Source organism: Dromaius novaehollandiae, chromosome 4 (assembly GCF_036370855.1).
Source record: "Dromaius novaehollandiae isolate bDroNov1 chromosome 4, bDroNov1.hap1, whole genome shotgun sequence".
Taxonomy (NCBI): Eukaryota; Metazoa; Chordata; class Aves; order Casuariiformes; family Dromaiidae; genus Dromaius; species Dromaius novaehollandiae.
In genome coordinates, this window is record NC_088101.1 from 55,027,496 (window position 1) to 55,051,671 (window position 24,176).

Consider the following 24,176-nt stretch of genomic DNA (forward strand, 5'->3'; position numbering starts at 1 on the left):
TTTTTGTAAGAACGTTTCCTGAGGCATCTGACAGAAAAGTCAAGCTGCAAAATCCAAATCCCTTCTGGAAAAAAGTGTATCTAAGTTACTGCAATGATCAGTTATGACTCCTACTTGAGACCTTTCTTTGAAAATGAGATGATGATGACTGACTTTCAAGGATCTTTTTCTCCACATGAACCATATTACTACATGGTGGAACCAACTATTATCAGTGTGGTAGTGTGAAATAGCTAAGTTATTAAAGAAGTCTGTGTGAAGAATATAAATACAGGAGAAACTAAACAAGGAACAGTAGTTGTGAGAAGACAAATAGGATAAAAAGAGTTACTAAAAGTACATAAGCCTAGGTGAAAGCATATTCAAAGATCAGTGTTTAACTGAAGAACTGCACAAATTTCAGCAGCTTTCCTATCAGTCTGTTCAAAGCTTGAGAAACCTAATTTAGCTGAGATAGGACATTTAACTAACAAACCATGAATCTGATCCCAACATAACTTTCTACAGATCTACTCATTAAAAAGAAAGAGCAAAAGCCCCTCTAACTGTAGAGTGTAAGCCTTAACAAGATGTTAGTAGGTACACTACTTGAAATAAGTTTTCACTGGAAAAGAACCAACTAGAAAATTTGTGAGAAAGTATTACACAGCTGTACTTCAAGTAAGTTCTGTTATAAAATTAGTTGGTCAAAACTACAGTGAAAGTATTAAATAATAAGCTAGAAAAAGAGCTTACTTATTGACACTGGACCTCTTTCACTTTCTTCATCTTCCTCTTGATCAGACACATCAGATCTAATATTTTCGGGAACTTCATTACCATCATATGTTTCTGAGTCCTGCACTGGTTTAATAGTTTCAGTCTCATCCTTGTCCTAGGAAAACAAGGAACACAGTGCAATTTCGTGTTTGTTTTTCTAAAGATTAAGTTACAGCTCCTGCCTCAAAGAGTCACCTTTGTTTCTCAAAATCGGAAACCTACACACTAGCAACTCATGTTTAAGAAGGAGATATAAGGCTATTAGAGGAACACTACGAAGCTATTCCTAAAACAGAGCATCAGAATCAACTATCCAAGATCATGCATTGTTCAGAGACGGCTATCAAGTACATCATAAATGAGTATTTCGTTATCTGAAAAGGTTTACATTGTGTAAAGCTAGCATCAGCATGCTAGCTTTAAAACTTCTTTAAGCCAAGTATGCCATTATCAAGAGGAAGTAAGAAGCACTTGTATTATTACCTTCTAGTGATTTTATTGCTACTCCTAAATGACCTCTGATACAAATAAGGAATATTCCCAACTGCTCCTTGTAATTTCTTTGGCAATAGCTACTCAGCAGTTTCTCTGACTGATTTGCTAAACACATTGAGTGAGAAAATTCTGCTCAGTTAATATGAACCCCAAGTAAAGCCCTGAGTTTAGCTCCAGATTTTCTTACAGGACTCATCCACACTAAAGGAACTGTAACAAGTGATATGCAGATTTGCATTTCCTTTCCTTCCAAAGAGAGTGACAGAGGCCCAAGAAGAAAGCACTGACTCGTACTATGTCCATTTAGAAAAGCATTCGACATTCCAGTTAGAATACCAGCTGTATCTTTCCCTTGGTTGGAGAAAGCTGAACAGCAAAAAAACACACCACTTTAAACACAACCCTTCCCCTTGAACACAACGATGTTTCAGTGATTTTCAAAATGAACTTAAAGAGAAAAGGAAGATATTTTAGTCCCCAACATCTAATATTCAGAACACAGTTTTTCATGCTCAGCACCTCAACTGCCATGTGTCCCAGCTCAGAACATCTGCCTTGTCTTTAAAAGAAATAACTTATTCCATAACACACACACACACACAAAAAAATGCATAGCTAAAAGTATTTAAGCACTAGCTCTTTATTTTCAGAACTTACTGTCCTTACTGTTTAAATCAAGGAGTCACTACATTCTCGATGCTTTGAGCTGAGAATACAGAGGATGGCCTGAGAGCAAACCCAATAATAAACTTATTCAGAACAAACAAGTATTCCTCTCTGGTTACACAACATTCAACATAAACTTTGTTCTTTTTAGGTTTTTAATTTGTCACTCCTAAAGTAAAGCTCGTTCCACATTCAGGTCATCAACCATTAGCAGAAGAGTCTTGAATTAAATACTATCTTTGCTGATCTGAATGTGCTTGAAAGACGATGACCTATGTTTTACAAGAAAAGCAAACTCAGTCTTTTCACTGGCAGTGGCTTTGCAGTGTTAACAGGAATAAACAACAACAAAAAATTTATAAACACTAAGAAATAGGCTGCTTACAGATATCAGATTTATATGATAAAAAAAGCAGTAAGAATAACTGATCTGTAAAATTATTTGAGGAGTAAAGACAGTTAAAAAGCATAAACATACTTTGTCCTCATCGACATCTTCAGCAGATGAACAAACATCCACCTGGAGACCATTTTTTGCCTAGAAGAAACACAAGCTGTCTTCAATTCTAAACTGAAATAACTTTAAAACACTGCACCAAACTGACACTTCATGAAAGGCTGCCTGAAATGCCTGTTTTAACTAGAATTGCTATCTTAAAACTGCAATAAGCTACAAGAATTTTGATGCTATGAGAGATCTTTACACAGATGTCTTCATAACTTTAGTGCTGCAAAATATTAAGAAAAACTGCTAGCCTTTTTATTTAAAGAAGTCATGTTTGCATGGGCTACTTCTCCAGGCTGTGGTTGAACCATACTAAACATATAGAATTAAAAATGCCAGCTCTGTTCAACACAAGGAGAGCTGTGTTTTTCAGTGTGTAATCCAAAACAAGTTAGCTCACTGGCCTCAAAAAAGCTACAAAATAAAGCAAGATCAGATGTGCTTGTGTCAGGGTCCCAGATTTGAAACCTGTGAGAATACCAAGTAGAGACATTTGTACGTGTCTGTACAAAATAAGCAGGACCTACCAGCTCTGGCTCACTTCTGACCCTGTTGAATCTGAACTGGCCCCACTGCAACAATGCAAACACTGACCTTGACCCCAATTCTCTCTTTCAGACAATGAGATGAAGAGCCAGATCTATGTTGGCTCCATGCATTCTCAGGGTATTGTATAAACCAATCCTTTTTGAAACTGAGATCCAAGGAGCCACTTCAGATTTAATAGGAATGAAGTCAAGTCCAAGCCCTTCCGGATTCAAACCATCACTTTGGTCTCTTTACAAGGCACTCCAAAGTCTTATCTCACACTATCCATATTACTGGTATATTTAAGTTGAGGTATCCTGAAGTTTAGCTGACGATAGACTTAAAACTACATACAGGACTTTAGTTCTGTGCCAGATGAATGAAGTTGAGTTCTTTTTGGTATTTGTGTTTCTTAAAAAAAAAAAAGCTGAAAAGATACTAGGGTCACATCTGTACTACACGAGAAGAAACATTTCGGTATATGTTTCATGACTGTATATGATTTAGTATTATATGAACATCTGTTTAGCATTTCTTTTTAAACTATAACTAAAAAGCCATGTTCCTGAAATGCTGCAATAATACAATTAAAGATGGTGATACAACATCTTTAATAATGTAAAGTGCTAAGACTAACCAAAAAATTGCGTTCTAAGAACAGAATATGCACTATAGTCTCAAATACTACTTAAAAGTTTATGTATTTTATACTCGAATTCTTGGAAGTCATACTTTCTACACATCCCAACCAGCCGATTCTTTAGTGACTACCTAATTAGAATGAAGTCTTATGAAAAAGATAGGTCTGACTATCTGAAAGAAGATGCAGACACAGCTTTAGAGATGATGTACTCAGACATGACAAAAGAATGCACTAGATATGTCAATTTAAATATTCTGACTGCTCAGTAGCCCCACATATTAACAGTATTTTGTCAATTGACTATTCCTTCCTGTGCACCCATGCAACCATTACAACACATTTCTCCTGAAATATAGACAAAAAAAATCTACACAGTTAGACACCTTTAAAAATAAAGGATACCTCAACTACTGAGGAAAACTAACTAGTTCATGTTTCTACATAATCAAAATACTATGACAACACAGGTATAGTACTAATTGCTAACTGTGTATGATGAAAAAAACATGTAAACAATGTATAAAATGAAGTAATTAAAAAAAATTTAAGACATACTTAGGAAACTCAGAAAAACTAAATTTTTCAAAAAATGTAATTAAACAAACCTCTTTAGCATTAGACTGTACCACTTCAGCTGTTTCTGTTTTTCTTTTACACCTCTGCTTTACAGAAATACTGTTGTTGTCCAAGTCTTGCATCAGTTTAAAAAAAGCTAATTCATTAAATAACACTTCAGAGATCTCCACAAGAAGATCCTCCCCACAATCTTTTAATTTCCTACCAGCAAATTTTGCCAGTGAATCCTGTGAAGAGAAATAATTCTTTAGCTTTTGGAAAAGGCTCTAGAAGTTCAAAGACCAAGTACCTGTCATATTGCTAATAAATCTCAGGATTAAAGTATATAATAAACAGCAGTTTATATATATATATGTATTCTTTAGAGTTAGTGCCTTAAACATATTTTAAATAAAATCTATAATCATAAAAGAACTTATAGATTAATGAATTAAACTCCACATTTGCAACCCCAAAAAGTAACCTGTTTTTTGTGGACATCTTGTGCAAGTTAGTAAGACCATCAACAGAGGTCTGCTTGAAGACAACTGAAGACTTCTTCAAACTTCTCGTTAAATTATTAAAAATTTATATGTGCAAACATGTCCACTTCCAAGGAGCAATACACACAGTATGTGAAGCTCAGTATTTTTAAATACGCCTCGTTATCTGGCAGCACTGGAAAAAAGTTCTGTACACGGTAAAGCTTTGACTTTAGGAAACAAGGTAGTGCTCATTATAGGGTACCGAAGCTGAAGGAGAAACTTAGCTATGTCATTGAAGTGGTAAAATGCAACTTGAGGGAAGCTGGCTTGCCTGTTACCAATAACCCAAATCGTAAGTGTTGCAAAACAACACTGAAAAAACTACTAACCTGCAGTATACTGCCAAGTTGCTTATGAAAGAACTTGACAAATTCTTTACTTTCATCATTTTGCTGTGTAAGAGTCAAGACCATACGTCTTACTGATGTCAGTAATTGAGAAGAGCATATTTCATCCATGTGTTCCTAAACAGAATAAATTTAATTAGTTACCACTTAAAAAAATGAGAGTCATTATCTCAAATATTGGAATGCATTTATTGAAAAAAAAAAATCACTACCTGCGCGCTGAAGGAAAAGCGCCCCAGGAACAACTCACTCAGGTTTCTAACCCACCTCATGAAACAAACTAAGCAGAACACAATTATGGCAGATATCATACTTATTTAACTACTGATCCTCCAAGGCACACAAAGCTTTGTCTCATTTTTCTAATATGTTAGTACAAGCCATCTTTTAATGTTTGGATAAACTAAGAATGAATCTTCACATGTTGTAGCTGTGTATTCAAGTATATTACCAAATATATTAAGATATCTACAGTTTTAAACTTTTTCAGAATTGCAAGCAAATGGCAAGTCCTCAGACACCAAAACTGTAGCATGTGAACACTATATGCAGTATTTGAAAGTGACAACCAAATACCTTGTTAGACAAACATAATCTTATATACTGGGTATGAAAGTGGTACAGGGAGATGACAAACATCTTACAACTTGACCTTTTTTCTTTAACCATGCATAGAATATGAGGTGTGAATATTTCTCCTCCTATAAAAAAATGCATTTCTTCCCCCCATTCACAGAAATTCACAAGCTCACATCTGCTAAATGCTAAAAATCAACAAATTACTGAGCTATTCTTCAAAAAAACCTCAAGTAACACAGTATGTAACAGTTTTCATTAAAATTATCTCGGTTGTCCTTGTTAAAAGGAAACATATTTCAGCAGTACACTCATTAACATTTTCAAACATTTCTATTTGATTTGGTCAGCTCCAAAGATGCCTCTATGCTTCATGAAGTCTACATTCATTAACCATATGCAATCTAGATTCATGACCTCTTTCTCCTATTAAATCCTTCTGCTGCTAGAGAATTTAACCCTTACTACATTCCCCAGCAATATTTGCAATCTAACATATATTGCAGCTGTAGCTAAGATGTGGGTTATCAGTTTTAAATAAAATGGGAACTTGAAAGATACTTGATTATACAAACATCGTAAGAATAAACACTTCAAGTTTGCAGAATGTATACCTTTTCATTTACAAACTCATAAAAAAATTCAAATGCAGTATTTTGGTCCTACCTTTCAGGGACAGAAATACATCCATGCAGGTGCACAAAAGTGCAATTAAAGAAAAAAGCTCATTTTAGAATACAATTAGACAAAGTATTACATTTGAAAGCTACTTATTACACCTTCAACATGAAAAAGCTATTGCTTTTTCCACTAATTCAGTATAAACATTTTTTCTACGCAAGGATATAGATTCTCCTCTTACTGTTCTAGCTCACACTCTACTGAAAAGAGTTCTTACCTTCAGAAAAGGAATGACCTCTTTCATAATTGCTTTAATTTGCCGGTCAAGCTGCTGAGTATCTATTCGAGGACATGGAACAGCAGAAACTTCACTTGACTGTGGCCCACAGAGACTTTCACTGGTATTTGGACCTTGCAAGAGAAGGGGGCAAGGAAACATATTCAAGTCATTTAACACTACTATTAAAGAAATATCAGTTTCAAAATATGAATGTTTTTCTTTTTTAAAAATAAAACATTTACTTCATTGTGTAAAGAACCTATGAAACTTTGCTAAGTTTTCAACATAAATGAAGAGGATAGCAAGTCAGCCAATTAAAAGATTCTTGATATTTAGACTGATTATTTTCTAAAACTAAGCAAAATATGTATATATATGCATACCTTCTAATTTAGCAGCAGAAGCACCCTGAAAATTACTAGAGCAGCCCTCAGAGCCAAGGGTACTTTCAGCTTCAATTTTCATACGCTCATATTCCCTCATCCTAGCCAAAGCTTGATCTAAGTGAATCACTGTGTTGCCTATATTTAGAATAAAAACATCTTTTAATCTATATAAAAATTTTTAAATGATTAAGACAAGTAAACAATAATAACAATGAATTCATAGCCACAGGTTTTGAAATTTAAAACAGTATAACAACTAGAATTCTGTTTACTGCACACTTTGACCAAGTCGAAGTGTTGCACAAGTGGCTAATTGCTCCAAGTGTTATATTACAGAACACGTGGTCACACACTGAAATCAAAGCTTAGCATACCATTTAAGTGCAGCCAGTTGCTGATATTTTAGGAGAGCAAGTGAGGGAGTAATACTTACAATATTATAAATTACATCATTCTTACCAAGGTCATCAGTGGCAAAAGGTTCAAAGTTTGAAGATGTAGACATGGTACTCCCATTGTCTGCATCATTTTGTTCACAGTCTTGACATGCTCCTGTAGGTAAGTTCTTCTCAAAAGTTTCCTAAAAACCCAAACAATTGCATATAATGCAGGAATGCACGATCCTCTCACAGACATGTCAACAAGCCAACAATTCTGTTCAGCCACATACTGTGGTTTCCAGTCTTGTCCCCATGCAGCCTGATTACAGAACAACCTTACTTTCATGATATAAACCAGTCAGGTGATTATCATTTTTTTCAAATACTTCAACTGTAGATACACAAAAAACTGTGCAGAGCTATCAGTGATCTCTTAGATGAAGAAGAGCAAGAATTCCTTGTGAATCTAGTGATGAGTACATGCCCTGACCTCACTCACAGGAAGATTTTGGCTATTTTTGAATACCAGTTTTAGATTTATGCCCTTCCTACTGTTTTCCAAGTTCTGTTCTTAATATGTCATCGATTTCCAGTGTAAAGAATCCCGTAAGGTTTAATTATTTTGGAAGGAAGATGGTCTTACACGCTTTCAGAAAAGTCTCTGTAAGTTAATATGGATTTCAGAAAAATTCAATCACTAGTGCGAATACTCAGTGCAAAAGCATGCGTATAAACCAAAAGATAGAAGCTGACGCAGTAAACTAGTTTCTGAACTTGAAATAAAAACTTACATCATCTGTAGAAGCAAGGCTTTCACTGGGAGTGAGTTCAGAATTTGATGCCATCCACGTCGCAGAATTCAGTGATTTTGCACATTTCCGTTTTTCACGGGTCTCCGATAAATGCCTGGTCACTATATCCTGGAAAAGATAGTAAACCTACACTGTAAAAAAGGATCTAAGATTTGTTTGATTCATACACAAGATTCTAATTTCTAAGCATACCTGCAAAGCATACAGTGCCCTTTGCCTCAGGTAATCTGTATTTAGCAGCTGAAGCTCATGGAAGAGTTCAATGAGAAAATGAGGACGAGACTCATTTTGAGAAATAAGAGTAGCTACTTCAGAATAAATTGTGTCCCGCAAAGCTTCAAACATAGAAAGATCGCTACCAGTTTCTGTAAGAAAAGGAAAGAAACTAGTGAGTGCTTAAGTACACCTAGTTGAAAAAGAACTGCCTATTACATATGCAAACTGAACCTCAATCAGTGTAGATTCTATTATATAGCTTCAGTTTTAAAGCTTACTTATTTCCTGAAGGCAACAAAAATTTAAACATACTTAAGTAATTCTTTATACAAATAATCAAAAAAAACAAGCATTCGTATGAGTCAGGTTTTTTCTTACAGTTCTGAATGACATCTTTAAAAAGCATTATTTATTACAGAGAATACTACACACTTCAGAATGTTGCTTTCAGAGTAGGTATTCAGCGTTAATGAATACTGAATGTTTCAGACAAGATGGCCAAAGGTCTCAAGTCTATATACTACAAATATTTCAGTTTTGCAATACAAGCAAGAGAAAGAATGAGAGCTCTAGTCTGAATTCAAGAAAGCCACTCCTTCACACACACCCTCCACAAACATAAAATCTACATTCTCATACATGTCTAATACAAATCATTTCTAAGGCACTCAAAGCCTGTTACACTTAAGCTTATTATATATGTATAAGGAGACAACATGATGTTTAATAACAGTCTCCTTCCCTTTGAAAATTAAGGATTATGCCCATGTCAAAACAGTTTAATTATTACATATATACTTTGGCAAGGGTTGAATGGAAAAAAGTTAAATTTGAAAAACTCAGTTTAGCTTAATGGAAGCATATTTGTTAGTATTCAAGGTAATGAAGTTGTAAGCAATACAGCAAATGTTACTTTGCAATTTGATTACCTGCAGTTAAATAGTTCACCAAAATTTTTAAACAAAAGTATGCTTTTTCAATCCATAAAAAGCTACTGGAAATCGCTCCCCTTGCCGCAATTACTAAAATGTAACAATAGCTTTTAAATATCCCTAAAGTGCCTACTGAAACTAGTTTTATTTTGGTGTACAGTCCACATGCGCATCTTCTATCCATTATTGCAATTAACAAGGAACATGATCAACATGTTATCCGCAATTGCAGTTCAAAGCAGTTTGTATTGTTGCATATAATGCAAATTACAAATAACTTTTCTTCCTTGTTTACAGAGAAGGTACTGCAATAGTACTAGTTAGTATGTGGTAAGCTAACTCATCGGACTCCTGAGAAACAGTAAGTTAAAGGACCAAAGCTAAGATGAAAAAGAAAGTAATTCACACGACACTGTTGAAGCTAAGCAGTGAATGCATTACCTGGCACTTCAATGCATGCATTTCTGTTAGACTGCTGCAGAATTCTCCTAGCATGCGCTGTAGGAAAGTGGGGATAGACAGTGATAAACACAAAAACGCGCACCAGAAATAAAGACAGGGTCTATACAAAACAGCAGAAGCAAGACTGCTTAATCATCCAAACGACATCAAAGCTGCTTATTGTGAGAACTTAACTGGTAGAATTTTGATATGTACACCAGTAAATGCAGCTTTTAGGGTGGACATAACTATTATACTGACAGAGCTGTACATCATGCTACAATGACTATATTATCTGCATCTTTCAAACAAAAAGGTACCGGCAAAACCTAATGACACAGAAGAGACTATTTTTATGATCTAGATGCAAGAAAAGCAGTGCAGATGGTAAAAATGTAAGGTTTTTTATGTGATGTTATAAGATTTATCTTGAATGTTATTTAACAGAGCTCCTTTAAGTGTGAACAGAAAGAAAACACGCATGCAGTACTAGATGCAGTTTAAATGCTGGAATTAAACAGCACAAAATGCTAACCAAAGTTTAATTTGTTGCACAGTTACCCTTTTCCATGAATCGATGAAAAAAAATCAGATTTTTGGTTTGCTAGGTTGTTCTTTGTTATACTGTAATAATTTCAGTTTCTAAATTATTTTAATCAAGCATCTAATCTACAGAAAACACTGAACAGCAATCAACAGCCAATCATTAGTTTGTAATGTTTATAGCATCCTTAGGAATTAAAAGTAAAACCTGCATGCTAAAATAATGTGTTCTGTCTTGTCATAATACACTGCTTTTAAATAGCAGACCGGCAACTAAGTATGGAGGTCCTTTACACAAAGAAATCCACACACACACAAAAAAATTACTGAAATTCAGAAAAAATACCTGAAGACATTTCTGTAGATCTACTGTATTTAATTATTTTTTCCAACTGTTCTCGATTTCTTTTGCTGAACACCTTTGCGTGAACAACCTCTTCGGAGTGTCTGCTTTTATTGCTTTTGCAGGGTTCGCACATACTAGAAGCGCTTGCACTTTCATAACCTTACAGGAGAGGGGAAGGGTTAGGGTTAGGGTTCAGGGGCCACCTCAAAAGATGCAAAACACCAATGATGTCTCCTAGCCAAAGATTTCCCTCTGTACACTGATGCCATATGGCATCATTAAATCCTCAGTGACTGCAACAATATCATGCATGCTAGCTAGTCCGGTCCCTCTCTCCCCAGACAGTCACTATATTAGGCTAATTCTGTATTTTACTGAAGCATATCCTTCAGTAAATCATCCAATTTCAACATGAAGACATAATGAAACAAAAGATTCTCTTCATCCATGTCTTAATATATTTGCATTCACTATCCGTTCAATCATGATACCCAAATCATTTGCACTTTTTTAAACACTAATACTCAAAAAACTTGTGTACTTGTGTTATGTAAGACAAATTCACATTTCAATGAAAAGTTCTTGAAATAAAAGTTATCGGTAAAGGTACCATTTATGGAGAGAAAGTTCTCTAGAACAAAAATTGTAATTAAAGTCGATTTTGCCCCGGTATCTAAGTAGAACCTACCAGTACTTCTAATTCTGCCTTTTAGTTGAGAAGAACTCTTCCTCTTATTCTTCGATTTGGGTGTTTTATCTCTTGATGCCAAGCTTGCTTGCGCTGATGCTTTTCTAGATTTAAATGTTTTTGTCACAGTGGTTGGGTCTACTGGATCAGGCATGCTACTAAAACTCTCCAAAGACTCCTCATCAAACTCTCTTCTCCTACCCATATCAGACTGATTTTTATGACTAGAAGCAGTGTTTTGTACTGAAACTGCAAAACCTGCTTTCAGGTAAGACTGATCATCTTGTTTTGCTTCCTGGCTGTCATTAAGCCAAACTGATTTGTTTTCCATTTCCTCTTCAGGTTGTCTATGACTCCTTCTGTCAGAAATACAGAAATAACACAATATATTATAACCTGATCTCTCGGGTAGAAACAGTGAGTGCTACCAGGCAAATAAATAGCTTCATCCATAATGCAAATCATCTGCCCTAGTTATTTAATGATCAAATGAACACTGACACCAAAAACGGGGAGAAACCTTCCAAATGAAAACTGGAGGCATCTGAAAAAATTCACATTACGCACTGATTTCAACCCAAATATATTTATGTACCTATTATTGTACTTAAATAGCATTAAAGGACAGAACACTCCTAAAACAATGCATTCTTCATTAGAATTTACTGTAGCACAAAAACAAACATTCACTGTGAAGTTATCTTCTCTAGACATGATAGCTCAGTTTCGAAAAAGTGAAAAACATGTTCCTCCAATTATAAATTTTATCATAAAATCACTTAGGCTCTACACTCAACCTTCAAATTTTATGAAAGCACATTTAAGTTAACATAAAGAAAAGTACACACTTCCAGTGGATAAAAAAGTATTTAAAAAATCTAGGAAACTGCAGAACTAAAGCTCATCTTTGAATTCAATTATTTACCTTAAAGATAAAAACCCTGTAAGGATGATGAACTCCCCAACCTTCTCCAAAAACAGGAAAAATGAGCAGAGTCAATAAAAAAAAAGTTGCACTGTGACATTAAATACCTTTGCTTTTCTGTACCATTAGAGGAACTGCTTTCGAAAGGTTTGGGGAATGCCGTGTACTCAGTTTTCCCAGAAGCATTATGATCTACAGGATGTTGCTGCTGCTGCTCACTATGTGGGGAAATATTATGTGCAAAATCTCCAAAACCAGAAGGAAACACTGGATTGTAGTTAATACCTACAAAGTAAAGGAGAGAATCAGAAGGTATTACCTCCCCTGCCTCATTGTGGCACCACAAAATTTTGGAAAAAAATGGAGATGAAGGGAAGTTATCGAAATGGTTGCCATCTTGAAAGTGCTGCAGTAATGAGAATTTATCTGAAACACAGGTTTCAAAAAATCACTGGCTACTACACATGCCACTACAATTCAACCAGAGGACAAAAGAAAGTATTTCTTGAAATTCCAATAGAAAGCTCTTACAAGTCAACGTAAAAAACACAGAGTTTCACCTGCATGAAGATTTTATCAATACTTCAACTACAATGAAACTGCCAAGAAAATTCCAACAGAACAAGTATTCATACAGCTAAAGAAGACATAATACTTAAACTTTAGACTCTTTACAGTAGCAAGAAACTGAACATAAGTATTCCTCTGTGCAGGTCCTGTATAATTTAAAACACATCCTAAAGCAGAAGACTTGAGAATCTGAAAGTTATAAGCTATGTCTATGCTGATTTCCCAGTTTCCCTGAAAAGGCTGAAATATGTTATTGTTTAAGACAACTTTAATAAGGAACCATATTCTCTTAATAATACAAAGAAGATCTACTACTTTTACTGTTGAACTTGAAATGAAAAAAATTGATTTGGTAGAATACAAGTTTAGTAACGAGATTAGGAACATTGTATCCAAGTCAACAGTTACTCTATTGCTCTAATAAGGACAGAGATTAGTAACACATTGATAATTGTAGGTATTTCAAACCAAAAGGAGTGCTGAACTTCTAAGAAATGAAGTAGAGGAAAAAAAATCACTAAGTCCCACTTTAACATTAAACCACTTCTTAACAGAAATTTTTGAAATTTGTATTACTTTGCACATTTGTACTAACTCTTGTACTAACCTGGAGCAAAGGAAGAAAAATTAGTAAACCCTGGTATGTTAAACAGATTCACAGGTTGTGGAGGAAAGCTGAAGGGACAAAAAACGGTAGGAGATGGAGGTGGTGGTGCACTACTGTCTCTCTCCTTTTTTGATGGCTTCTCTTGATGCTGTTGCTCTTCTTGCTGGCGCATAAGATCATTCAACATTTGCTTCAACCTTGAAAACAAGGAGAAATAAGCACCTGGGGGGAAGGGGGACTGCCTTGAAACTTAAAATGACACAAGAAAACAACTTGATAGAAATAACATACACAGGAAAATATTGGTACCATGGAAAGACAACAGCATGCTAAAAACCAAATCTCATTAACATAGAGCTTAACTGTGTTAATATGAAATGTTTATGAACTGAAATTCTTTGACTCAACTGTAAGTTTAATATTAGACTTATTCAGTCAGTCAATCAAGGTACTCGCAGTGGCTATGACATACTAAAGGAAAGCTGTGAGTAACTTGTAATTGGGTAATTTGAGACTCCACATTATACCACCTACCCCACATAAACATCACAAGTTATGATGCACAAGCTAAGTTTTCAGCTGCTGTATGTAAAGAACAACTTCTTGAATCAGCTAGTCAAAAAAAAAGTGCAAGTGGCATAAAAAAAGTGGCATAAAAAAGTGCAAGTGACATAAAAACTGCTTTAAAACATAAGATATCAATAACTATAGAATATTTACCAAAAGACAAAACAGAGATAAAGAGCTTGGACTTTCAAACAATACATTAAGATGACTATTAAAAATATATATATATTTAAATAAAGTACTTTCTACCTTCTAAACTATAATCTATATATCTTTTACTTATACATTAAAAAAATTATATATTATATATATTTATATATAAAACAGTTCAGAAGGCAGAAAGTACATCCAACGGAAGATGAGTAACTGTAAATTCTTACTAACAAGACTAAGAAAGGACAAAGAACTTTTCCACCATCTTTCCATAATCATTACAATCAGTAATCTTGCCAGGTAGTCTGGCACATAATAAAGGCACAAAAGCAGCATTCAAGGAAGGCAAGTCTATACCAAAAAAGCCACATGAAACTATACGAATAGTCTTTTGGTAGACATCCAGACTTGGCTGTCTTTACAACAGTGACTCAAGAAAATTTCTGAAAGGTTTCAAAGCAGTGACTGAAGAAAAAAAAAAACAGGGGGAAGGGGGGAAGCCTCCCCAAGGTTGTATAGAATTTCAAGTTCAAAACCCACTCAGAAGTTTAGAAGAACATTTAACCATTATCCAATCTATCATTCGTGTAACCATGTTCTCTGTTACTGAAACATTTCAAATTACACAATCTAATACTAACACAGATGACAAACCTTTGAACATTATTCTGCTGCCAAGTCAGCTGAGTATAACACTGGTTTAATTGATGCATAATAAGATGTACTTGTGGAGATGCAACATTACTTGGCATCATACTGTAAGGGCCCGTAAGCAAAGTCTGTAGTAGACAAGACAGGGTCTGTAAAAAGAAAATACATGCCGATGAGCCAACTACAGAAAAAAAAACCAAAAAAACCAAAAAAAAACAGAAGTTATTGCTGGAAAGATTTAGAATAAAAAAAGACAAAGTAGTAAATAAAAAATAACTGTTGTTATCTACCTGCTGATCCTGCATCAGAGTTTGACAAATGCTGACACTAAATTCAAGTTGTTTCTTCAACTGGTTGATCTGCTCTTGCCATTGTTCCTTCTCCTCCACATACGAAAGTTCAGACACCCACCGAAGGTTTTCTTGCCGTCGCATACTAATGTTTTGTTGTTGCCTGGTCTTAGACAGTGGACGATAATTTCCATCTGCTGAAAGAGGACGGCAATTCTTCCACCTAGGGCGAAAAAAAAACCCAAGGACAAAAGCTAATTTTTTAAACTCTCTATGATGTTTCAATTATTTAAGTGACATTTCAGTTAAATGTCAACAACTCACTTGGCTCAGGCCATTTCAGTGTACTAGCCAACCACCAACATGTCAACCCAACAATATCCTCAAAAAAAAAAGAAACTAACAAACACACCCATTTTCAAAAAAGATCTGATAAAAATGCTTCTGGCTCTTGTTCTCAGGATTGCCCAATACGGATTTTTAATATGTACTCAATGAAAGCCATCAACACAATACAATGAAAATTAATAGACACAGGAACTGAACAGAAAATCACATACCTTAGTAGCTACTAAAATAATTTTGGGTATCAAAAAATGGAGATAACCAATTGAAAGGATATATATTACTTTTAACGTAGCATCTTGACAATTCACACAAAGATCAATAAGGAAATCAATCAGGTAAGCAAGAATTAAAATATTTACGTTAATTAAAAAACTAAAAAGAAGTATTTTTCAACACTGCCAAAGACAACAAATGCAAAGCAAAAATTTCAGGGTTAGTTTTTAATTGTCTGAATTACTGATTAACAAAAAAAATCTGATCAACCTCATAGCAAAAATTTCTGATAAGTCATCTTCTCTAAGCTGACTAAAACAACATGGGAACATAAGGAGCTATGGTAACCCAACCAGAAAGCTCAATGGCAAACAGCATTTAACATGGCTGAAAACAGAAGAAATAATCTAGATTAGCTATACACATTACAGGTACAGAGACTCTGACAAGAGAGTGCCACTGGACACAGCTCACTAGCAAGCAGAAAGAAATCTCACTTGCTGCAAGAATTTTTTCTACTAAACACAATGCTTCTTCCTTCACTCCTTTCAAATTTACCCTGACTGGCATCATGCCAAAAAGTAATGCAACTAACCTATCCTTGTTTTCTTTAACACAAAATGTACTTTCTGGTATGTTGTTATTGGGATAAATAGAGAATCTGTCATTAGAACTTGATTCTTCATTTTCTTCCTCTTCTTCTGCCTGACCAAGTCCATCAGAGAGATAACCATCCTCATCTCCATCCTCCTCATCCAGTGCACATTGGGTAGAACCTCCCCAGGTTGCCATTGTCCTAGTGAACATTTAAGACAAAGTGAGGTGTTTAAAGGGGTGGGACTGTTGTTTTTATTTTTAAATCAGAATACTAAAACAATCTGTCTAGCTTCAATTAATCAAGCTGCATCAAAATCAGCAGCTTGATTAACATCATCTCACCAATGCAAAATGAAACTGATATTTCAGATAGCAAGACAGTTAATTTTCAATAAGTCTTTTCTTCATTACCTTACTATTGTTATAAATACTGTAGAGATGAGGAAACAATAGCCTGCTTTGAGCATTTGACCTTTTCCACACACTCCTTGCTCCTTATATAATTTTCACCATCTACAGAACAGGGGAGACTAAACATGTTGGCTAAAACCACACAACCGGCAAACTGTCAACTAACAGTCACTTTAGAAGTTGAGAAAATAATTTACTGTTCTATTATATCTCATCTCATTCAGCACTTATATGAAAACAGGAAAATGCTCTAGGACTAACATTGTACTAAACAAAGAAGCACAGTGACTCATGTTCTTACTTTTCTGTCCTACTCTGCTGTGGAGTACACTGAGCTTCTGATCCCTCGCTTTTAACAGATGCAGCAACGGTAGATATTGTTTCTGCCAGCTCTCTCCTCCTCTGATGTTCAGCCATTAAAGCTTCAAGCTGCTTTCTTCTCTGTCGCAACTCTTCTCTTAAAATCTCATGCCTTCTCATCTCAGACCATAACTATTTGCAGTAGAATGGAAAGTATTAGAGTATAAACAAAAAATCTGAACAAATACACGGTAAATTTTCAACATTTGATACTACATTGATAAATTTTTGTTCCGGCATTGGTATCATACTGTAACTGAAGCCACACTACAGCAAGCCGTAAAATATACACAGTATTTGGTATCTATCCCAACTAATTTAAAATTTAAGAGAGCAAGTATAGGACAGAAATTTTTAAATGAAAAATGATGCACATTTCACTCAACACTATCTATCAAACACCTTATGCATTATTAGTTAACTAAGTAGCAAGACAGAATACTATCTTCTAGAGAAATCTGGAAAAAGTGCAAACTGCTTCATTATTAACTAAGTACAGGATACAAGAAAAAAGCCAAGCATTTCTGCAATCTGCAGAAATTTCAGGTTGCAGTACATGTTTGGACAGACTTAAGGAAGCCATTGGTTACAAAGAAAAGCACCTAAAGGGAAAGAGACAAGCAGGAAGAGTCCTTATCTACTTTAAACACAGAGAAAGCACAAATGGTAAAATACTCTCTACAAAATCGTAAAAGGTGCAACATAATGGCATAACATATAACAGGAATTGCATAAGTGAACCAGACAGGAAAATGCAGATGTTAATGAAAAGACAAGTGACAATGTACTGAAGCATCAAGTGAACTAGTCGGTGGTGATGCAACTAAGAAGCTTTCCAACAAAAATCTAATGTCCATATTTTGATAATTAATAATCCAAGCTGTTTTTAGTGTTATCAATATGCATCAGCATATTTATTTTAAAGACAATTTCTTTTTAGCAGAAAAAAATTCAGATCTTCTGTTTAGTAATAAGAAATAATTTATCCTGTAATGCTTATCTGAAGAAGCCAAAGTTCTGAAATCCTCTCCTGAGAAAAGAAAGATTTGACTTTTAATGGCAATAGAGGCATTATGCAATCAGCCTCACCAAAGCTACAACACAGGAATTTAGAGAATGCTGATGCAGCTCACCGAGAAAGTTCATTTAAAAAAAAATATTTTCAGATATTTTTGATTTCTTTCTGATGTCTGGTCTAAACAGGAAACTTTTCTTCATGTCTTTCTTCACCTCTTTAAATGGTACCATAATTTTCAGAAAGACTAAGTAATATTCAGATCATTATTCAAAACTTGTGAATTTGGGGGAAAAAAAGAAGAAAGGAAGACACATAGAAGTCAACTATATAAAGGACATATACTACATTTCAAATAATGCTATTATTTTCTTTATTGATAATTTGCCTCTGGAATGCACTGTCAAATGCCTACTGTACAAATTCAGAATTCATTTAACTTTCACATTTGACAACAACTTCTATTTTTGGGCAAAGCATTCTTGCCAGTTCAGCTCAATATTTATTTCTTCCCAGAAACAAAAGTTATACACATTATGTTAAAACAGCTACTATTTCACTCTCCATAAAAAATATTTTATTTATTTATTTATAGTATTTTGTAAGGTATCTAGAAATTTTTTCCTCTATAAGCCTTTTCTAAGCCACTGAAAATCTCATGTATGAAATACCTCATTGCCAACTGGTACAGATTCATCAAGTTCAAGTAAAGGCTTGGCAGCTGCGTTACACTCATTCATAGCTGGAGTTGAAGCTGCTGGTGAAATCTGTCTATTTGCTGGGCAGCTACCAAAACTACCTGACAACTAAAAGAGAAAGCAGAAAGGCAAAGTAAAGCAGAGTAACTTTCTAAAACCTGTGTACTGTTAATGCCCAACAAATTTCAGGCTTCTTGAGACAGCAGAGTTAGCTTGGGCAGTAATCAACAGTGCATATTTTTATAAGATAGTAGTATATAATGCTATAGATGTACACTACTGGCCGTTTACAGCTCACTTTATAATATAAGTTTACCTTCAAAGACCACGAAGAACAATACTGCACAGCACTGTCGTTTTGAATACAAAGTGTTTGTCATGCTTACAAGACATAATATTGTTTTAAAGGATCAGACCCTGAAGAAGTTTTCTTAGATAAGCCACTGATAATATAAGGTTCACCAGTAACACTGCAGGGGGAAGCATTTTTGTGCCATAAAGCAAAGGACTATTGAAGAGCAGCATTTAAAAAACAACAACAACAACAACAAACAAACAAACAAACAAAAAAACCACTGTGTGCACACATGTGTGTAATAGTTTTTCTTAAGTGTAACATTTTATTTTATAATGACATTCCATAATCATCTTATTAATGTAATTTTGAAGAAACAGCCTTTGGATGACAGTACATTCTGAAAAATGTCTATGTAGTTATAAGGCAAATAACCAGGATCTTTCGAGCTAGCATGTTACTCAACATGATCCTCAAATGCATATTTCTGGAAAGAAATCTAGATTAGAAATCATGATTAATATCATGTGTTAAAATGTAATGACTACAGATATGGACAGAAAAATTTCAAACTAAAAATAACACAGACTGCTCTCCATCCTTGAGTTTAAACCCAGACCATAAAACCTTTGACGACATACTACACTAGAACTACGAGCTTGGTACAGAAATCTTTGAGCAAAGAGAGAGGAACACAGACTAGATAATCAGCGCTCTTGTCCAGCCTTAGAAATCCAGCATCTTACAATATGTAGAACAACAATTACCAATTGTACATTTTAAATACCATTTTTTTAATACTTAGACAAAAATAACAAAACTAACTGGTATGAAAGACACTTGATGTTCTACTGCTCAACAACTTAAGGCAGCAAAGAAATACATTCTACCTACTTGAAGGTCAGGACAAGCTTTCTGTAATGCTTGAATTTTTTCCTGAATTTCAATCAGTTTTCTTCTTTCTTCTTGTAACTGTTTAAGCTCCCGTTGCTGCTGCTGTAGCTTAGCTTCATAAAACTTCTCTCTGTAAAAGTTATTTGTGTGTTACCTGGCAAGAAGTTTCATAAAGTCATGAATTTCATATCCTTGGATAGAAGCATACCTCGCTTTTTCATTCAGTCCTACATCTTTTTGTAGCTTGTTGGTACCAGCTCGGGCATTGTTTGGTTGTTGCTTTGTCTCCTCCACGTCACCCAAAAACAAATCACCCACATTAGATCTGTTGGCAATTGCTGCTTGAGGTTCCAGATCATCATCCTGAAAAGAGGGGCAGTCAGAATATTCTCAAATTGGTACACAAAACTTAACCAGTTTAGTTTCTCAAATTAAAATCATTTTTTAAAACTACACAGTCTGAAGAACTTTATCTTTAGTTCAGATTATAAGGAGAGAAGTCGTCATGAGATTAAATTGAAGTTAGAGAGTTTACACTATTGAAAATTCCAGTATAAGCAAAGTAACTTCTCTCTTATTTTGGGAGCATGAATCACTTGAACTGCATTTTATACCTATAACTGAATGGATAGAAACAACATGCATGACAAAAAAGAAAGGAGAAGGAGAAAAGGGAAGAGGACTAGAATGAGACTACAAGGTGAGCAACAAGACTGCTTAGCTACTGTAGTCATGGAAGTTAAAACAAACATTAACAGCTTAAAATAGAAACAAGTCTTCCACATGGTTCTGTATCATACTTTTCTTGGTTTTGGTGGTTTTGTAGTTTAAATTCTCCGCTTAATCTGAAAATATTAAAGCTGTAGCTGCTGCTTGTGTTTTCCAAAATGATCTTTCTTAATATAGAACCCACTGAAGGGGCGGGATCATCATCAGTGAAGATGTATGGCAGAGCTATATATATCCACAGCACTATTACTGATTATGTAAAACCATTAACCTAATAAATGTGAATGAAAGATTGAAGACATACCACAAATCAAAGGAAATAAAAAAAGCATTTGTATCATCTCTATTTTCTCATTTATATTATTGTACAGATAACATCTTCACAGTGATCCTACATATTAAGTCTGACCCAGATGCCAACACATTTTTGATAATATAATCATGAAATAACTATATAGTGCCTATACTGTAGCTACTACCCAAGCACACATTTTAATTGAGACTGATTTTATAGAGTTCTTGCATACAAACTTTTCATTTATGTGGTATCCATATGTACTCAATATGCAGAGACTAAATTACACAGATGGTTTCTGTGAGGACATCAAATTCAAGAAAAGCTGTTATTTAGAAACATCATGAAAACTAGTGTGATATATTCTAAATAAAAAACACTGTCAGTTCATAGCCAGCCCTCAAGAATCTTACGAAAAACTTAAAAACTATCTTCCTTTCTGATGGAAACAACATTGCAGAACCTAGGTTTCCAAAACTAAAACTGATGAATATTCATTATAAGCTAAAAAAACCCAAAAACATAGATCAAGAATATTAGGCTTATTAGGAAAATTTTGGTAATTCAGCCTTGAGTTTAAGCATTAAGGTCACTCTTCTCTTAAGTCAGTAACCCTTACGAAAATTCAAGATTTGAACTTCAAAAGCATCAACCTCAACTTCAGATAAATGAAACAGTATCTCCCCTTCCCACTCTTACAATGAGCATTTTGAATATTAGATTAAGCAGAGAGTTTTTCCCCTACTAAAATTTATACATGTAATAATGAATAAATGTTACATTTTTGTGCACAGATTTATATTTACAGAATACCTGCACCATAGCAGCAAGGTTTTGTAGCTGTCTAAGTTTCTGTTTTGCAGCTATAAGTCTACTGATCTTCTGCTCAAACTCAGCATCTCCAGCAGCATCCCCCAGGCTGCTTCTGTGGCTAGATACAGAATCTTCACTAACTCTATCTTCTTCAACTTCATCATCTTCACCTTGGGGTAGGTCGACACCTTTGTCATCCTCCCTATTATGACAGTCTAGAGGGGAAAAACAAACCAAAAAGGAAAAAACAGCACTAATGACACACAACACAATTTGTTGAAGTCCATTAATTAATTATGTCATCTGTAATTATTGCACTTCAGAGAAATATCAGCTTAATGTTTAGGCTCTCGAACATTCTGCTTGTCAGACAAGGTTTTCCCAGATTTTGTGTGGCTATCAGAATTATTAGCATGTGCATTCATACTTGAAATTATTTAAGATTTTGGAACATACCTAGAGCTGAAGATATTTTGAGAGTTCTTATATTAGCAGCAGATCGGTTATTTATTTCACAGTCAGTATTAAGATGTCTTCCATCTCTGTTATTAGTTCCACATTGTATGTTTGAGTTGCTATTCATTTCACTCCAACTACTGATTCCTTGAGGGTTTCTAGGGTAAAATACATTATAGATGCTAACCTTTTAAGAATCGATACTGGTTAAGTTTTTCTTCAGCCCTTTAATTTTAAAAATATTTCAACTGGCTGCTACGGAAATGTCTTTATAATCCTTTATAAAAAGCAACCCTTATAAAATTCCCTTGAAAATTAGTCCAGACATCAAAATTTCTCAATATACATCACTCCAATATTTTTTCATCACTCAGAAGCAGCTATGGATTATTTCCCTGCTAGCTCTACAAACAGTATCAGTTTACAAAAGGCATTCAAGGTATACGTCTATGTTACAAAAGCTCTGTATGATTCATAGCAAAATTATAACTCATTTCTTTGCAGTGAAGATCGTCAATGCACACAGTGATCTTGTTAAAAAACAACACCTCAGTACACTTCTCTAAACTGCAATCTCTTTCATTCCACTTTTCTAGCCTAAACCTGTTAACCTTCCAATGGAGTTCTATACACAGTTCAGTGCTTAAATCTAAAGCAATTACAGATTTCAAAGTCCTCTATAATGATTTTCTAAACATCCAAGTTAATCTACATTTGTTGTACAAATAAGCTACCAAGAACAAGACCAAGACTATAACTAATCATCTGTATAAGAAAGCTACTTGAAAGTAAAATTTTGGAAAGTTAACATAATCACAGTATCACGTTATTTCTGGTTGACTGAAATCATTTATTGCTTCAGGAAGCCTGTGACAACTTAGCTACAAAAATTTAGGATGACAAAAAATATTATTACCTAATATTCGTAACAGGCTGTGGATCTTCATGTTCAGAATCACTTTCAGATTCTTCTGTTTCTTCCTCTTCCTTAGTGTTTTCATTCACAGCATCCGTCATCATATCAGATGTTTGTTCATAGTAGTGAACTAACTCACGCAGCTCATTCAGCCTCTTACGAACTTCATTTAGTTTCCTGAAGAGGAAAAAGAACACGCTATATGCTTTGTTCTATTAATTGCATGTATATAAGTTGAAATGTATAAAAGTAATCTATAATCCTTGAAAATTGTCATTTTCCATGTAAGAATTTTATGCTTGAAGCTCTGAACCCATTTTACTGTCTTAAACCATTTAGTAGGACATAATATGAAATTAAGTAGATTAAAGTACAAAACAGTTCCTTAAGACAGAGAGCTTACTAAAAGAAATTAATACTCAAAACCACTAAAGCACACTACAGAAAAAATTAAAGAACTTTTACTGGAGCTTTTCTGTCGGGTTTAGATTGTCATCCTCTTCACTCTCATTCTGAGAAGCCAGGCAATCAGGAGGATAGGCAGCAGATGATGCCAGGCTGTTTGATTCACCATTGACAACAGTTACTATGCCTACAGGAGCAGAAGCAGCTGAAGTTGTACTTCTTTGATCAATACTTCTTTGAGGAGAACCTGATGCAGGAAAAACTACAGAGAAGAAATATATCTGATTAAGACAGCTTGCAGAAAGGAACTCACTTAAATGAATTATATTAAAGTGTAGCTACAGAAAATATCGCCCACATAAATCAGCAGGTAATGCCTTTTTCATAAAAAAACCAAAAACCACACACTTCTGTTTAAGTTTTGTGACATACAATGCCAAAAGGCAGACAGTAAATAGCAAACTTCCATAAACAAGACTTCTGTCACCTCTTTTGAGCTTTATCAAACTTCGGAAATGGAAATTTTCCATTGTTTCCATTTCCAATGCTGTGAATCTGCCTGAAGAGTTCTTTTAAGAGTTTATTTATGGGTCAATTTCTTTTGTTGAAATTTAACATTTCAATGTGACAAAAAAAATCCTATCAACTTTTTCTGTGCTTAGTTCTTGTACGTTTATGCTGTAGAACATAGCCTCGAGATTTGA

The 24,176-nt window shown here is 34.6% G+C and overlaps 1 protein-coding gene across 13 annotated transcripts in view; it reads right to left on the reverse strand.

Moving 5' to 3' along the window:
* PCM1 (pericentriolar material 1) overlaps positions 1 to 24,176 on the reverse strand; it is a 42,780-nt gene that overhangs the window by 4,811 nt on the left and 13,793 nt on the right. For 4 of the 13 annotated variants that reach the window (XM_064511080.1, XM_064511079.1, XM_064511076.1 and 1 more), the window contains 25 exons: positions 23,533 to 23,734; positions 23,068 to 23,244; positions 22,152 to 22,309; positions 21,696 to 21,910; positions 20,067 to 20,221; positions 19,859 to 19,988; positions 18,643 to 18,777; positions 16,898 to 17,088; positions 16,184 to 16,384; positions 15,028 to 15,250; positions 14,741 to 14,886; positions 13,367 to 13,563; positions 12,297 to 12,474; positions 11,265 to 11,623; positions 10,577 to 10,735; positions 9,688 to 9,744; positions 8,291 to 8,463; positions 8,078 to 8,224; positions 7,366 to 7,486; positions 6,904 to 7,041; positions 6,518 to 6,651; positions 5,026 to 5,160; positions 4,202 to 4,399; positions 2,399 to 2,458; positions 736 to 874 (listed from right to left, as the gene is read on the reverse strand). In XM_064511080.1, coding sequence (XP_064367150.1) covers positions 736 to 874; positions 2,399 to 2,458; positions 4,202 to 4,399; positions 5,026 to 5,160; positions 6,518 to 6,651; positions 6,904 to 7,041; positions 7,366 to 7,486; positions 8,078 to 8,224; positions 8,291 to 8,463; positions 9,688 to 9,744; positions 10,577 to 10,735; positions 11,265 to 11,623; positions 12,297 to 12,474; positions 13,367 to 13,563; positions 14,741 to 14,886; positions 15,028 to 15,250; positions 16,184 to 16,384; positions 16,898 to 17,088; positions 18,643 to 18,777; positions 19,859 to 19,988; positions 20,067 to 20,221; positions 21,696 to 21,910; positions 22,152 to 22,309; positions 23,068 to 23,244; positions 23,533 to 23,734 — 4,128 coding nt within the window. The remainder of the gene's footprint in view (positions 1 to 735; positions 875 to 2,398; positions 2,459 to 4,201; positions 4,400 to 5,025; positions 5,161 to 6,517; positions 6,652 to 6,903; positions 7,042 to 7,365; positions 7,487 to 8,077; positions 8,225 to 8,290; positions 8,464 to 9,687; positions 9,745 to 10,576; positions 10,736 to 11,264; positions 11,624 to 12,296; positions 12,475 to 13,366; positions 13,564 to 14,740; positions 14,887 to 15,027; positions 15,251 to 16,183; positions 16,385 to 16,897; positions 17,089 to 18,642; positions 18,778 to 19,858; positions 19,989 to 20,066; positions 20,222 to 21,695; positions 21,911 to 22,151; positions 22,310 to 23,067; positions 23,245 to 23,532; positions 23,735 to 24,176) is intronic. The other 9 variants (XM_026104581.2, XM_026104573.2, XM_026104582.2 and 6 more) reach the window with 7 other exon arrangements.